The sequence below is a fragment of the Zonotrichia leucophrys genome, chromosome 5 (assembly GCF_028769735.1).
Source record: "Zonotrichia leucophrys gambelii isolate GWCS_2022_RI chromosome 5, RI_Zleu_2.0, whole genome shotgun sequence".
In the NCBI taxonomy this organism is placed as follows: domain Eukaryota; kingdom Metazoa; phylum Chordata; class Aves; order Passeriformes; family Passerellidae; genus Zonotrichia; species Zonotrichia leucophrys.
The window spans coordinates 43749660-43767114 of record NC_088175.1 but is presented as its reverse complement, the minus strand read 5'-3'; the positions used below and the strand labels follow the sequence as shown (position 1 = coordinate 43767114).

The 17455-nt window shown below is 37.3% G+C and overlaps 1 protein-coding gene across 1 annotated transcript in view; it reads left to right on the top strand.

Annotated features, from left to right (window-relative positions):
- OTOG (otogelin) overlaps positions 1-17455 on the top strand; it is a 91956-nt gene that overhangs the window by 30699 nt on the left and 43802 nt on the right. The window contains exons 22-27 of the mRNA XM_064713871.1: positions 2183-2226; positions 2668-2821; positions 11551-11658; positions 15669-15807; positions 16052-16186; positions 17259-17405. Of these exons, the coding sequence (XP_064569941.1) occupies positions 2183-2226; positions 2668-2821; positions 11551-11658; positions 15669-15807; positions 16052-16186; positions 17259-17405 (727 nt within the window). The remainder of the gene's footprint in view (positions 1-2182; positions 2227-2667; positions 2822-11550; positions 11659-15668; positions 15808-16051; positions 16187-17258; positions 17406-17455) is intronic.

Below are 17455 nucleotides of genomic sequence, written 5' to 3'. Positions count from 1 at the left end.
CAGCAGTTATTTCTGTCTGTGGAAGGTTAAGTAATGTGGATGACAAGCTCTCTAGATAAAAAGCTTTCAGAAATAATATCTGAGCTCTGACTGCCTGTATCAGTTGTTACAGCACATAATTAAAAGCAGAGCAGACCAAATTGTCTGTGATCAGTGTAGTACTTGAGTTTGTTACAAAGGCCACATTAGAGATTGGGGTTGTCAGACTCCTGTTGCAATGGGGGCACTTGGTGAGCACATGCAAACTCCTTCTCACTCTTGTCAGCAGTCCATAAATACTGACTGTTATAAATTGATGAAGACATCAACAAGTTAGCTTATTTTTTTACCTTAGGGCAGATTCCCTGGAGTGTGCCAGGCAGCCCATCATGCATATGAGGCCCTGCAAAGGCTGAGTGCACTGTTGCCTGCTCTCCCAAGGTGTTTTTGTTAACAAAATGTGCCAAACAGCCCTGGCAGCCAAAAGAAGGGGCTTCTCCTTGTAAATCTTTAATCCTCCTTCTCAAAGGTCTAGCTCAGCTGATTTTGCTGACCCATCTGATGGATATATGGTTGAATGTAAATCACGTGATCGTCCACGAATGTAGTTTTTAAAAAATTGCTGTGGACAAAAATCCTCTTCATGTTAATTTCAGTGCAATTGCTTGGGATCTGGAAGCTTGTCTGTTAATAAAATTAATCAACTGGTTTATAACTACTAGGATTTTAGCTGGAATTAGAGATCTGTGTCTTGAGTCACAATTTTTACTTGAGGTGTTTTTTTAATAAGGCTACGTACAGATCTGTTGAGAGGAAAGGCTTTCAAATGCAGAAGTACATGTAGGGGGATAGAATATAAGAAAATAAAGATAGTGTAGCAAGTAATCTTGCCCCTAAGGAGTTGCAGCTGGGACAATTAGCAAAGATTAGGAAATGGCCTGACTTTCAGAGGCCACAGCTGTAACCAGTGAGAAGAAGATGCTATGAAAGAGTGGGGTGGGTGAGAGGGGAACTGGAGTCAGTGGCTGCTTTGTGAAGGAGAAAGAGTCAGTGCTCTGAGGAGCTGGCCGCAGGAAAACACCCAGAAGGTGTGGAACTCTAGTGATAAGGAGACAACAGTATGGAGCCCCTGCAATAAGATGGCAACAAGTACAGACTGTCAGCTGCTGTGAATTGCCTTATTCTAAGTAAGGCATTAGGAACCATGTAGGAATAAATGTGTGGATGAACTGGAAAAAATGCTCTGTGATGAAGTGTTCTTTTTATCTGTCACGTTCTCTTAGAAACAATTAGGATCTTTATTTTTTCCTCCCCATGCTTTATTCCGCTTAATTGCTTCCTATTTGGAACTTCCCACTTTTAAAGTGGAACTTCTTCTCTATGGAATAGCTTTTCTGCTCTATTGCTTTCAACAAGTTCTTTAAAATATTTTCATTGATGTTATATCAGCCTTTGAGTTGCTTCCCTCTCAGTTGCCTTTGGTACTCCTTTTCCTCTTGCCTGAGTGATACTGTGCAGTCCATGAGTGTTTTTCCTGCAGGGCTTTGGGGTCCATACACAGCCCCAGATGTGTTCACAGGGAGGCTGTAGCCCATACAGAATTTGATTCTGAATTTGCTGACCAGCCAGAGGAATCCTGGGGATCCTAATTCTTTTAGCCATTGCAAAAGAATGGGAAAGTAGTGCTGGATTTCATGGCCTCTGGTTCTTTAGTGATGACCAGGACCTGAAACTCAGCCAGCACTGCTACAGTTTTCCCTGACAATGAGCTGCAATAGGAGCTGCTACCATTTTAGAAAAGTACAGGACTATTTTGGCCCAAATTAGAAAGGGGCAGACAGTGTTAGTTTTCTCAGTGCTTCCCTGCACACAGTATCCTGTTAGGTTGAGTTTTATGCAGCTTTGAACTGTTTTGTGCAGGGGAAATGTCTTCTGGGGAGCAGTATGGGGGCATGTTCATGTACGTATTTTTTTGTCACCCCATGCATCTTAACTCCTAATAACATGATGCATAAGCAGAAGTTTGGAGTTTAACTAATGTTCTTCATGAGTTAAGGCAATGCTTTATTGACAGTTATAATGTTCAGTGCAAACATTTATAAAATGATTTCTTCTTGGCTTATTTTGCATTAATAAATAGAATATATTAATATATTTTAGCTGTTCCTGGCTCTCAGTACACTTTTGTGTATTTCTATTGCAGCCATTGCAGGGATGGAGTAATGAACTGTGATAACAACATAATAGGTGAGTGAAGGGAGAGGGACAAGATGCTTCGAGCCCAGTGAATAAATTTCCTCCAGTCTTGAAGATACATAATGCGATGTGTACAAATTAAGCTCTGAGAAGGGATCCTATTTGTGTGTTTAAAAGTAATTCTCTTGCTTTGTACCAGCCTAACTGTTCAAAATACTGTTAAATCTGAAAAACCTTCCCTCTCCCCTCCCCAGTAATTTAAAATATTGGTAATGCAGACAGGCTTAGCTGCATGATGAACAGCAGACCTTCAGTAGGGCAAACAAAGGTTAGCTTTGCCCCAAATAGTACGAGGAGAGGCAAATGAATGTTGCTAGTATTACTGGTGAATTACTAGTATTGCTGGATGTTATGATTTCTGTTATAAATTCTTATTGCGCATACTTACAGAACACAAAATTTCAGGTAAGGCATTTGTCCATTTTCCCCCAGCACACAGCTGCCCAGTTGGACAGATTTATATTAACTGCAGTAATCCACAAGTGGATCCTGAGCTCAGCAGAGAGAGGACTTGTGAGAATCAGCTGCTGAACCTCACTTTCTCAGCACACCTTCCCTGTGTGTCAGGCTGTGTCTGCCCGCCAGGGTGAGTACAGACAGATTTGCATCTTTGCTGCACAAACGTGATTGAGTAATTAATTCTACTTGGACAATTTGAGATCTCAAAGGCTGAGCATCAAACTTGTGAAGGCTTACCCCACTGTACTGGCTGTTAAAGTGATAATAAATGCTAAACCAAGACACAAGTGGAGCTAAGTACTTCATAGTAATATGATAAAAAAAAAATAGAGAAAAGGCATTGAAATTATTTTATTTGATCTGCTCTGTTACAATTGAATTGTTTATCTAGATTTTTTTTTTAAATATCAAGCATCTTATTTCAATATTTGGCTGAGGGAGATAAGTTTATTCATTCATTGGCATAATTTTTAGTATTTTTTTCCCTCAGAAGAATCTCTTAAGTCTTGGGGATTTATGCTGATAATGTACAGATGAGCTGTTGTGGAATCAAGCCCTGTATTGAGAGAATTTGGATTATAAAAATAACAATAATGTGTTAAACTTATGCTGGTCTTGATGGAATTTAATTTCTTAAGCACATAGCCTTAGAAGTTTTTGGTGTTATAACTCTCAAATCATTTGAACTGTTGAAATAGCTTAGCTGAAGTCTGCGCACTCATCCTGAGTGATGTGTAGATATTTCCATCTCATGATAAAATATTGCTGCTCAGGATTTTGGGATTTTACTTTAATATTCAGAAACATGTAATGTGAGATGGTTGATATGAAATGGAGCCTATAATTAATGGAACTCACAGTATGGTACCATATTGAAAAGTGCTAAGGTAGACTGGGAAATTAAGTGGAGGCAGATATATTCAGAATTGCAGAAATTCACCCAGCAGGCTGGCATACTTCAAGGCTACCTGCAGCAGCACTGTATGGCTGGCAGCTCAGATCATATAAAAATTTTGTTCTCTGATATTTTGCTGTGCATAACCTCTGAGCTTGTCATCTCGACTGCTTCCTGATGGAATTTTAAATCTGGAATGTAAATAATTACTTTTTTTTTTAGCATTGGAAGACTCAGTGTCGAGCTTTGGTGACCCCAAAACTCTGATAATATGGTTTTATGGTTGTAAGAGGCAAAGTGTTATGATTTCCTAGGGAGAAAAGTACAAAATTAAGATGATTTGTCTTTATTGTAACAGTAGCAAACTGTATTCTTTTCTACAGTATATCACCTGTAGAGATACTAGAACAAAATTATTTGGTTTTCTTTTCTTGTTTGTTTTGTTTGTTTGGTTTTTTTTTTTTTTTTTTGAGAATGTGCAAACAGACTTTTTTGTGTTTCAGGACTTTACCCTTGGTGCTGCTTAAGGCAGAACTTTGAAACAGTGATGTAAGCCTAAGGTTTGAATTAGGAATGTCAGTCTGTACTGATGAAGTAGAAATTTAAGTCACTTACAAACTTGTCAAAACTGCTATCTTTTAAATATTCAGCTCTAGTGGTCCTATATTGCTTATATATTTGTTTTTATTTGAGGTTGCTTTAGGAAAAATTAGGATGATCCTAAAGGTGTGTGGTTTTCTGGTGTGCTTTTGGAAAAGTCAGAGACTCATGCTATGTATTAAATATGCAAGTTTTTTATTTAGATTATGAATCCTAATTTTTTAGGAATTTTAGTAAGAGATGCATTTGATAGAAGTTGGATATGAAGACCCCTGATGTTTTAGGTCAGTCACTGAATTCACACTACAATGATTCATGCTGCAGATTCAGCAACTTAAAGCCAGTACAGCACAGTAATGAAAAGTTTTTAATTAAATTTTTGGAGGAGAAAAATGGGTGGAATACCATCACCTTTATACAGTACCTCATCCTGTGTTCATGTCCTCTCAAGCAGTGCAAGATTCAAAAGCACTGTGAATTTATGCAACTTGGAAATCCCTTTTCTAGGCTATCAGTTCTTAGTGGTGAAATAGAAAACTGAGGTAACATTGTCCACTTTAAAAGGGTAAAACAGCCATGGAATTTCTTTGATCTTAACATTAGTCCTTTACCTGAAATAATAAGTTTCATTCCTTTATTCATGCTTTTGTTCCTGTTCAAGATCTTGCATCAGTTTATCTTGATTCATTACATGTAAACTAAGCTGATTTAAGTAGCAATGACATCAGTTTAATGTGTTTGATCAGTTGATTTAGGTAAAATAATTTTAAAAGTGAGGGAAGTAAAGCAAATATGTCCCAACTAAGAAACCTGTTTGTAGGGATGTTGGAAGCTACAATTTTTTGAGGCAGAAGGACCTTCCTGATCTGTTTAGTGAGGTGATTATTCTGCAGTGATACCCTGAAAGGTACTTAATAAAGGATCCTCTTTTCACAGAACAGGTGTTAAGATTTTGAGGGGGCAGTATTTTTGTTTTGCAATCCATTTTTCTAGCATCTGAAAGCTGAAATATTCTTTCAAATACTTCACTACTTCTAGGATTCCTTCTTTTTTTGTGCTCAAAGTGCAGCTGTGCTTCATTCTTTTTCCTCCACAGCCAGTAAATCAGATGCAAGTAACCATGCTTAAGTAAATATTTAAATTTACAGGAGATCATTCTATGGCTTACAGTTTTTATGGTACAAAAATTAATTATATACTTTACATCTATTTTAGAAGCTGTTGAAATCAGACATTAATTCTCCTGGAACTCACTTCCTAATATTGATTCACCTTACTTTGCCTGACATATTAAGTAATCTTTAAGACTTTATCTATATTTTTTCTTACTGATTTTCATCTGTCACCATTTAAAGGAACATGTTCTATATTTATATGTTGCATTTTAAAAAGATAAGTAATACACTTTCAGTGCATATTTTTTCATGTACAATATTTGAATTACATTTTCTGCTTCAAAATTTCTATGAATCAAATTATTTTTCCTCCTTGACTATACCAAATGTGCATGATTTGACATGGAGACAGGATCCTTAATCAGACTGCGGAAGAAACAAGGAGAAAGGAAATAAAGGAAAAGGGGGAATAGACAGTGGTACATTCCTACATTTTTGGGTGCTGTATGACATGTTTCCTCCAAATGGGCCTATGCTGGTTTGTGCCTCTCCTCCTCATTTGGTTTTCTCTGGTCTCCAGTCAGACCAGTAATGATCTCCAAAACAGCTTCTGTTCATTGTGGCTTACAGCCTGCTCTTGGTGTTGCTGTCAAGATAAGCACTTTCCTGAAGGTGCTTCCCACTTCCCTCTTTGACAGGATTTTACCCTTTGAATGCAGCATGAGTTGGATTTAACTGATCTGTACTTTGTGGTGTGTACAGCATAAACCTCATGCTGTATTTGCAGTAGATATAGTTTTATGGGGTATCACATTGGTTGGAGTTAATTAGCTTAGAGGTATTTTCCAACCTAAATGGTGCAATGAGTCTAACAAGAGCCCTGTCAGATTTTTGAATTCAGTTGCTTTCATGTGGACTGACTCAGATTGTTTAATGACGTACATCAGTATTTATTTTAGATTATGTTATCCATTCCTATTTCCATTAGCTGAAATATTTAGCAATTTTCATATCTATTTCATAATAATTCCATCTTGCTGGAAAAAACAAGGCCCACCAGCCTCTAAATATGAATAATAAATACAAATTCTGAGTTATGTCAATAGCTTAAAATACGTATAGTCCCAAATGCAATTAGTGATGTCTTTTGCTTCTGTTACATCTGCCTATTATATCTTCATCATTTTTTCCTTTTTGTTTTTGTTCCCTCTATAAAGCTATGTTAAACCAACCACTATACAATTAACCTACATCAAGCAGCCTCTGCTAACTTTGCAGTATTTCAAAAATTCATTTTCAATATTTTCATGACTAACTTTTATTTGAACTCTAAATCATAGCCAGGCTTCTCTTCTGAATCATGTTCATAAAACCGGCTGTGGTTTCCTCCTTGTTTTGGTGACTTTTTTAAAACTTCCCTCTCAATATCAGTACTGCAAGGGAATAAAAAGTTAATTCTCAGCTGGCTGCTAGCAGTGGTTATCTGTACATCCAGGCCACTTAATTTCTCACTGTTCAGCAACATCCAATACCCAACTGAATATTTTATTTAGTGTGAACAGACTGATCTTAGAAAGCCAACACCACTTTAGAATAACTAAGAACATAATGTGCTCCATAATTCCAAGTGTGTATTTATTTTTTATGGCCTGTAGGTGTTTGAATCTCAAGAACACAATGCAACTGTATTGAAGTTTCCTTTTTTCCTTGCACCAAATGTTTAATTGTTTACAACTATGTGGGCCACTTTTTAAGCAAAATGCTTCAAATTTTTTTCTTAGGACTGTTTTTGTTTTTCCTAAATGTACATTTCTCCCACCCCCACACTCTGGAGACAATTTATTGTTTGTGACAGAAGAATATCTTTTGTGCTAAAAACTTGACTTTGCTGAAATTGAGGAAATTTAATAGAATAATTAGAATTTTTATGGCTTTCCCTTTTTTCATCACTTATTGCTCACATTAAATATATTAATGAAGAGTTATTAAATTCAAAGCTGTAATATCCTGTAATTATGATGAAGTTTTGTAGCTAGTGAATATAATGCCAGATTTTCCTTCTAAATCTTTCTCAGTTATTGTATTTCTGTGGTATGTATCAAGTGACACATAACAAGCTGAGATGCATTCTTGGAAGGTTTTATTTAAAAAAAGAAAACTCATAACTTTCTAATTTTCACAAAGAAAACAATGTTGCTGTCTTTATAAATGTACCTATGGACAAACAACTATATTAATGAAGAATTACGATGGGAAGAATACAGATGAGTTTGAAATATTTTTAGAAAACTACTCATTATTAATGTAATTAACTTTACCATGTTATGTCTTAAAATAAGTCTCCTTAGGGTAAATGAAAATCCTGTGCTTTTGGTGTGTGTTTAGTATAATTTTTCAGAAGATGTACTGCTCCTCAGTTTAAATTCAGAATTCACTATTATTATCAGTGTGAAAATAAAACCCGTTTTCTGTCCAAATTCCCTCTTCTGGATGGCCCTGCTGCTATCAGGCTAAGCATTTTTAATCTTTTTGTTTAGGCAGGGCTTTGGAGAGGTCTGTTGAGATTTCATGTTTTCCAGGCAAATAAGGACTTAACCCCATGGGGATACCTTCATGGCTATGCACTTAAGAATTTCCTCAGGAAAATAGATTTCTCTTACAAGGACTGTAGCAATGTTACTGTGTTTGGGTGTTTCAGGATCCAATACTTATCCACATGAGATTTTATGCTGGTTTCTACTTCTGATGGCAGTTGAGACAGCGTGCTGAAGGTGCAGGAGCTCATTTCCAAAGAAAACATCTATTGCAGTGCCTTTGCAAGATAATCCAGTCCTTTTCCATCCCTTTCTGCTTTGCAGACTTGCAAAATTCCTTAATATATTTTTGAGTTCCTTATTTTGTCTTGCAATTCTTATGAACCTTCTTGGTTTCTCACTTTCTAATTTGTACCAGCTGCACATAAATCTCTAATTTTTTTCCCTGTATTTGTGTTAATTGACAGTAAGACTTCACCAGTATCATTCAGGTTCTGGAGCATGTTTTCATATGACTTTCTGCTTTCTGGCTTGTTTTTAAGAGAAATATTGAACTGTGTCACTTAGTTCAAAGGAAGACTTCCATTATAGTCAGTTACTAAAATTCTGGTGCTGGTGATAGAGCTGACTGTGGGAATGTTTCCAATCCAGGGTGAAGCTTCAAAAGAAACTCTCAGTTAAAGCATCAAAATAATGTGTTAACACAGAGAGATGGAAGGGTACAGTGAGAATAATGAAAACCTTCCAAGCATTCTACAAAGTTACTTAATATTTTGGTTTAATAAACCAGGGGAAAGAGGAAGAGGAGATTTTAAGAAGCTCCCCAAACAAAAAAGAAAACAGCCGGAATATATTAACTCTCCTTGTCTAGACAGTGAGTGAGCCCTAAGGAAGGCTTTATCCACTACAGTAATGTTACTAATGTTGGATTTTCTCTCAAAATTTACCTTGTTTTCTGGTTAGACAAATCAAATGCCCCCTGCTGATTACTTTGTTCATTTTTTGCTTCCCTTTGAGCTTAAATTAGAGACCTTTGTAGAATGATCTGTGAAACCTTCAGAGAGTAAATTTCATGTTGCAGCAAAAGTACTTCTGGATGCATAAATCAGTTGATGGTAGAATTTTGCAGAAGAGAGGGGAAGGAGCTTGTGCAAGACAGAGACTGTACTGCTCTGTTGGAACCTGGGAGAGTGATTTTTTTAAAAAATATTTTTATTGTTTTGGTCCAGATTTGTTTTTTTTGCTGAAGTAAAATGTTTGAGTCACAGGTGACATTACTTATAATGGTGCCTTTACGAAGATTATTTATAATATTTCTGTGTGTGTGAATGCAGAAAGCTCAAGATAATAATGAGATAATAAAGAAAGTGAATGTTCAGCAGGGTGAAGTGGGATAGTCATCCATGTGTCTTTGCAGTTCATTGTAGGCTGGACCGTAAGTATAAGCTTCAAGAAAAATGTCTGATACATCAAAGAGGAGCTGTGCAAGGCCTCTCTGTAGGGTATTTGTGGTGAATTCTTAGATCATTGAAATCTATCCATTTGCCTGGCTTTACAAGAGAGAAAGCTGTTATCACTTTTTTTTTAAATCCAGTGTAATAACATGAGGAAAAAACTGCATTTAGTGTTACCTTGTCAGCGTGATCTCTTTGTGTCTGAATGTGCCCTGTTCAGTTCTGAGCAGCTTTACACCAGTGGGAATTTTAGTCTCACAGTTGATTGTCTCCAAGTGACACAATGCTTGAAATAAGTATGAATTACAAAGAACACTTCACCTACCCTGGAGGAAAATTACAGTTTTTGAGTTTCATGGGGGAGGAGGGTCTATGGTGTTCTGCATATTCCCATTCATAAGCCTCACAGAGATGTAAATTTCTGTCTGATACATAAGAAGAGTCTAAGTCAAATACAAATTACAATGTACAATGTTATTTGTAAAATACAAATTACCAGCTCACTAATGAGCTAATAGAATTTCTTGAGAGGTTCAGTGATGAAACGTTTCCTTTTGGATAGCAAGGAAACAAAACATTGTTACACTGTTTGTCGTGGATGTACCTCACACTTACCACATCTTATCCATAGTGCTATGTCAGTGCTAAACATCAGGAGCAATAAATCTGTTAGGAACACAAAAAAACCTGTACAAAATTTTTATTACTACAGAGAGGTACTGGGATTCCAAACAAACTTACCTTGAAGAAAAAATACATTATCTGCCCAAAAGTACCATTCGAAGAGACTGTTTATTTGTCAATACCAATACATTTCAAACATTAGAAATAAGGATAACCCTAGACTGCATGGTGCCTGTAAGGAATCCTTTCACTGTGGAACTGGCACGGTAGCTGCTCTGGATTCTTGTGTTGTAGGGAATGGGGCAGGATCAAAACAACTTTGGAGCTGCAGCAGTTGGAGTGAAGGACACTGCTGCAGCTTGTCAGGAGTTCAAGTTTCACAGCTTTCATTTGAGAGATGGATTTGTCATCACAGCTGTTCTGTTGTTGGACCCTCAGGTCCCATAGTGGTACTGCTTTGCTTATCCAATACCATGGCCGTATTTGTGATAAAGTGAATTGGTTTTTGGGAGAAATGCATTTTTCCTGGGCTCGGTGAAATGATAGATTGTTTAATAAAATAAATCAGTGCTTCTGGTGTATTTCATGACCTTGATTTGTGGAATCTGCTTGAGAGTTCTCTTTATCTCTGTCTTTTTTCCTAATTTCAGATTTTCTGAATATTATCAAAAAGCCATGAACATTTGACTTTAAAGTTAGGAGTGGTTGCTTTAGTTAGTCTTTCTGGGCAAGAATTCCTCTGTTCTTTTTCACTTTCTTTTTTCTTTAATAGTTTTCCATTTTTATCTGCTTGTCTAGGAGTTCTGTATAAACACAAATTCACAGCATTAGTCAAACTGTCAACAGCTATGCATATGGTTAGCTATGGTATGATGAAAATCTCCTTTGAAGACTGTGAGGAAACTTCTGTCATTAAAATTAAGTATATTTGTAATTGCTTGCATGTAGGTGCCTGTAATATTTCTGCTTGCATAGGGGTGCAGAAATAACTATTAATACAATAATTTCATGTAGTCAGGATAGCACTTTGGATATTAAATTATTCATGGAGCAAGAGGTGTAACTGCAGCTATAGAAAAACTGCAGTAAAATAAAACTCTTTCAATCAATGATAGGAAAGAATAGGACAAGAAGAAATCCTCATTTAAAAAACCTTAGACCAAATATGCCCTGATTTTGGAGAGTAAGAGTGCATACCACTAGAACAAAGAGCTGTGATGGCTCTGACATCTCATGGATTATCTCTTGGCTTGAGTCAAATACAGTTTAATTGGCTGAGTTACAAGAAATTTGGTGGAATTTAGAGGATTTCTAGAAATTTATAGTTTCCCTGACCTTAAAATTTGTATATTCATGAGTCAGTCTTCGCGGGTTAGTGATTAAAAGGTTAGTGCCCAAAGTGCTGGCATCTAATAAAGACAAAATATTCAGGTACATGTAAAAGGAAGGTACCAAATTGCTCACACACAGTTATTAACAAAATGGTGCCTTTTCAGTTTCAAAAGACTTTAAATATTATTTGTGTCTCAATAACAAAACAGGTAGTAACTTTCAAGTTTAGGAAAATATTTTTGTCTCTGGATACCAGCTGTGCTGCTGCTGGATTAACGTTTTTTCTTTTTTTTTTTTGATAGTCTTGTGAAACATGGGGATATGTGCTTGGATGCAGATGAATGTCCATGCTCATGGAAAGGAAAGGAATATTTTCCAGGTGACAAAGTCATTTCTGCCTGCCATACATGGTAAGTGGGGATCTATTTGAGTTCATTTTAGTTGTGTATTTGTAGGTTGATTATTTTTCCTTCATGTGTTTTGATCATAAATTTCACAGCAGATTATCTACTTTGACTTCATTTTTACATTTGTTCAAAGAACTATTAAAACTGCTTCAGGCTTTGTTTTTTCAAAGTGCTTTAAATAACAAAATAATGGTGATTTGGCATCTTTTTAGTCTTTAAAAATCTTGATTTAGAGTTTTTATTTTCTTGGTTATTTTCAAGGTCATGGCTAGAATTCCTAAAGTAGGGGTAAAATCCCTTCAATATTACACCTGAGTGACATGTTGGAAAGCTTTTTACTTATTCATTTTCACATTTAGCACTGAATCTGAGCAGTCTAGAGACCAGAACGTAGCCCTGTGTCCTTAAATCTGCATCCACTACTATGTTAAACTAAGGAGAGTACTGAGCAAAGAAACTGACAGATGGGTCACTGATTTTGTGTGTGTGGATAACTGATGAATCAATCAGTGTTCAGAGGGAGAATTCCAGTAGGAAAGGGTTGATAGGATCGTTTAAACGCATGCAGACACAGATTCCTTTTTCCTTCTGCTATCCAGTGTTGTAAATGCAGCACACACCCTGCCAGGTTTCCTCGAGCACTCTCAGTGGGATGTGCTTTACTGCCATTTTAATAAGCTTCACTTCACAGGAGTGTGAAAATACACCCCACCTACCTGATGCTGAAACAAGCTCATTTTAAGGCAGTCTCTGCCTGTTTTGCTCTCTGGCCAAGGCTGAAAGTTGCAGGCTGGCACTAAGCAGTGCTGTGTGTCTTACCAGAGCCTCAGAAAAACCAGCTGTACTGCCAAGCACCATGATGCTGTGGTAGAGGAGTAGCCTCCAGGTTCCCAGCAGAGCAGCTCCCTCTTCTTGTGCCCTCCTTGAAGATTTCCAGGAGCATTTAACTGGTGTCCCCTGCTGCTCCTGGCCCTATAGCTCAGGGTAGCCCAGCCCAGGGAAGGCTCATCCCATCAGCACCAGGCTCTGCCCTGTCTGGATGTCGTGCCCCCTGCAGCCTTGTGCTGACTGCCTTCCTCTGCCTCTCGTCAGGTCCTCAGTAGCTGCTCTAGAAGAGATTTGTAGCCCTTTGGTGGACTGGTGAAGCGACTTACAAGGCATCTCCACTGGGCAGGCAGGTAAAGCGACCCGGGTTGTTCACCCCTTGTTTCCAAAGGCCTCTCCATTTGGGCCTGGTGTGTGATTGCTTGCATCAGGGAGAATTAATTTATCCCATCTAACCTGTATGAGACTTCACCAAAGGCAGCAGCAATGCAGGCAGAAAGACACTGGATATTTAGCCTTCTCCTTTTTTTTGTCTTTCCCTGAGGCCAGGCTCATTAATTCATGCAAATTGTTAATGTTGTCATGGGTTTTGTAGTCTTCCATGTTCAGAAGCACAGACAGGTTAAGTGATAATGGCTTTTAGGCAACTAGTTGCTCACAAATAGAGGGGAGCCTGCAAGAAGCTCGGCATGATACAAAGCATATAAAATCTGTGTCTATTGAGTGGGTATGTAGGAGTGTGTGTATCTCATGTGTTAAGGGAAAGGTGCAAAGCATGAGAGTGCTTCTGTGCAAACAAACACACTTAGGCACTCATAGAAGTCATTATGTAGTGGGGTTGGTGCATTGAATTAGTTTGTTTTTATTATAAATATCTTACTCATACTTGGTGTGGTGTTAGCAACATAAATATTGATTTATCTGTTGAGCAATAACATGACAAATTAACTTCAAAGTTGGCAAACTACCTGTGAACTGACAGGAACTTTCAACCCAACCTCTGGGGTCTGAGTGACCTGTGGCTCTAGCTTTCCCAAGTTTTGTTTTCAGTGCAAGTACCTGAAATATTTAGCAGTGTTCTAATGTTGAGGCTATCAGGGCAACTTTTTTGATGAGGTGCTGTGCCAGGTAAGATGGGCTTGTGCTAGTAGATGTGCTGGACATGCTGAGTCCATTGAGCAACTCCAGTCACTCTCTGTGGGCTGCTGAATTGGGCCTCCTGTGTTCTTTAACAAATACTTCTTGGAAATACGCTGTGTAAAAAACTATTTGAAGTTTAGAAGGTTCTGATAGCTCAGCTTTTTGAACTAGGGCTCTCTAGATTCTGATAACTAAATGTTAGTTCACTTAGCATGAAATGTGCCTGGTGTAGAGGACTTTAAAGACGTGTAACTCTTAATCCCTTCCTTCTGACTATCCCTGTGTTCCTGAAAAAAAGAAAAGGATCTCCCTGGGCTCTACATGCTAAGCAATGTTTCTGTGCATTGGAGACCCTTAAGGCATCAGTGTATGGAGATTTGAATAGGCCATGAGTGAAACTAAAACCTAATGTCTCAGGAGAATGTGAGAAGCAGCATTTAGTTTTCCAGTCCAAACATAATTTCTTCTGTTTGCCTCTCTCTCCATCGGCTTGATAAGGTTCCTTCCTTTGGTACTGAGGTGACTGCAGTTAGCAAGTCCTGCTGCTATTTCCTTGTGCTTTGGTACAGCAAACACTTCTCACATGTGTTTTTAACTTACTTTAGCCATCTGCTTAGTGTATTGATACATGTAGTGAAGTGAAATGCAAGCAGTGGACCAAATCATTGCTGGGATAAGCAGAGTCTTGGAAAACCTGGACAATGGCTCCATGTAGGTGCAAGTTAATTGCCAGGGGAACTGGACGAAATCTGATGCTACCAGTAGCTGGAGCTACTAGATTTTCTAGATATTTGCTGCCCTTCTGAAAAAAGTGGTGTACTGGCATTGTGATAGAAACATGAAGGAAAAGTTCTACTGACAAAAATTTATACCGAGAGAAAACTTTGTATTTCCTGCTACTTCAATATATGAGGGTCAAATGTTAGAGATTTATCCAGTATTTCTGTAAGTCATGTTAAGACTTTAGTTGTAAAATATTCAGCATTTATTTAATGAGGAAATTAAAAATAGGGTTTTTTTAATTAAACTTAGGCATGTACCAAAATCATATCACATACTGTGTTTAGCTTAGCCTACGTTTATAAAGATACCTATACTAAAGCTATGCCGAGGCACCAGCTTTGCTGTCTTTATCAAGGAAAATTTGAGTGTCTGGGTCATTTTGGAACACAGAATTGATATTGTAATGATTGCTCATGGATGCAGGAAATGAAATTCTATCCATTATTTATAAAACTTGTATAATCTCTGAAAATATTATTTAGATTGCAAGAGGGTGATTCAGAAAGAGACATAATATCCAATGCTTCAAAGCCTCCTATTATGCAAAAAGAATCCACTTCTTCTCTTATGCTGCAAAGGGAATTCAGCAAGGTCTGAACAGTCATTCTGTAGATGTGTGATGAAAACCCTTTGATGTTTAAGGTGGTCATAGACATAACTTGAACTGTTCTAGAAGCTCCAAAATTCTTAGGCTGGTGTTTGGGGGTGATGACATCTGGAAAAAGAGTAAGTCCAAAAATGTGGCTCTTTTAAGGAACCTAAGCACCCAAATAGTGCTGCTGAAGTTTCCTTGGTAATTCTGTGAAATTCTCATTCAAGCAGAGAATGCATGCAGACTCTAGTAAAATGACATGCTACTTTTTGACTCTAAGATTCTTGCTTGTACAGATAAATGTGTGGTGACAAGCTGAAAAACAAGGCTCCTTGTGGCATGTTATTGGTGTGCACTACAGTATAAATTGTATCACATTGCACTGGATTTTTTATTTTGTTGATTTTCTTGGTTGTATTTTGGGGATTTTTGGGACTTTTTGTGGTACCTGTCTATTCTGGAACCTTTACATTCTCATGGAAGAATTAACTTAGATGTTTTTTCCCCAGAGAATTAATTGACACAACCTGCTTCTAGCCAACATTTCAGAATGCTTCTGTCTCTGCTCCTCACGCTTGCACAGCTTTTGTTTCTTTGCTTCTCAGTGCAATAGCTGTAATTGTTTGTCTGGGCTTGCAGTTGATATTCCCATAATTGGTGGTGCATTTTTCAGCGTTTGCCAGCACGGATCCTTCCAGTGCAGCTTCCAGCCTTGCCCGTCCATGTGCACGGCGTACGGGGACCGGCACTACCGCACCTTCGATGGGCTCACCTTTGACTTTGTGGGAACTTGTAAGGTTTACCTGGTCAAGGTGAGACTTTTGTGTAAAACCTCCCTAAAATGGGTTTAAAACTACTTGTTAATATCTACCATTGTGTTTACTTCCTGTCTGTGCATTTTATTGAGTCCTATATCCTGGGGTTTTTTTCATTTTTGGCATTATTTAGACTTTGAATCATACCTAACATAAACATGCTCTGAGGTTTCTGCTATCTGAACTATGTAACAATATGTATATTAATATATTTAAAAACGGACCTTTTTTTTTTCTTCAGGGGACTTCTTCAACCAGTCTTTCTATTGTTATAGAGAATGTTGACTGCTTTAGTACTGGAATCATTTGCAGAAAAAACATTTTCATTAACGTTGGAAAATCTCTTTTAGTATTTGATGATGAAACTGGGAATCCAGTAAGTTTCATTCCTTACTGCTGATCAAAAAGCAGCATATGCACTTCTCTGGGTGTTTCTTCTTTCATAACCAAAAACTTACTGTGCCACTTCAGTAGCAGAGATGTAAATATCTTTACAGTGAATGCTGATCATATCTGAATTTTTCAGTGGAAACCTTAAACAGAATCTTGTCTGTATTTAACAAAAATGTTAGAGGAGATAACTGTAGCTCTTTTCTTTAGATTTATTACCTGTTTAATATCTTAGGAGAAATACAAGTGTTTTCAAGTCAGTGGGAGTTTTGCTAGTAATTGTACTAGAATTAAGAGCTTAGTCAGGTCTGGAATGTATAGGAGGAATATTTCTATACAGTTAAAAAATCCCAACAAATTGCAGCCCCTGTGGAATGTATCCTCCACAGCCTGGATTTTATTTGTGTTTTGGCCAAACTGCAAACTCTATTCTGTTATTGTTTAGTATTTTAGTATATTAGTAATTATAGTATAAATAGTACTATTTACCATTTATAGACTGACTGTAGAAAGGAAGTTTGAGATATTGTGCAGTTAAACCAGACATATTAGCCCATGCTACAAATGAGTTGCAATCTGATTGTTAGTGGATTGAGAGAAAAATGCTGTAAACAAGATTGTGATCTAGGGACATATTTGGACAATTCCTTATTTCCAGAGGCTGCTTCATGCATCCTTTTTACCTATCCATATTCAAAAAAAGCATGTGACTGTGACAGAATTACTTATAACTAAGTGAAAATTATAACCAGGAGCCTTAAGACTAGTCATCTACCTCCCAGACGAATTATTAACATTCTAATCTTCAGTCCATTACCCATCTTATAAATTTGATGTAAAATCAACTTTTAAAATGAGAAAATCATGAAAATACAATACAGTTCACATCCAAAATCCATTTTGCTTAAACATTTTTCCCCTTTGTGGCCTTCTGTCTGTTTTTGGATGTGTCAGAGAACCATGTTGTTAATTTCATTTAGATGTTTTGTTTCCTGTCAAGTGAACATTTTATGAAGATATTATTTCCATTGTAAGCTCCCTTGTTTTATTTTGAACAGAGCTTATCTAGTTACATAGATGGCCTACAGAAAATGCAGTTATGGAAAGCTGGATTTTTCACTGTTGTTCATTTTCCTGATGAACATATCACCATTCTTTGGGATCAGAGGACAACTGTTCATGTGCAGATGGGGCATCAGTGGCAGGTAGGTGGAAGTCCACACACTTGCCATTTCTTTGAGGTATTTATGTAAAT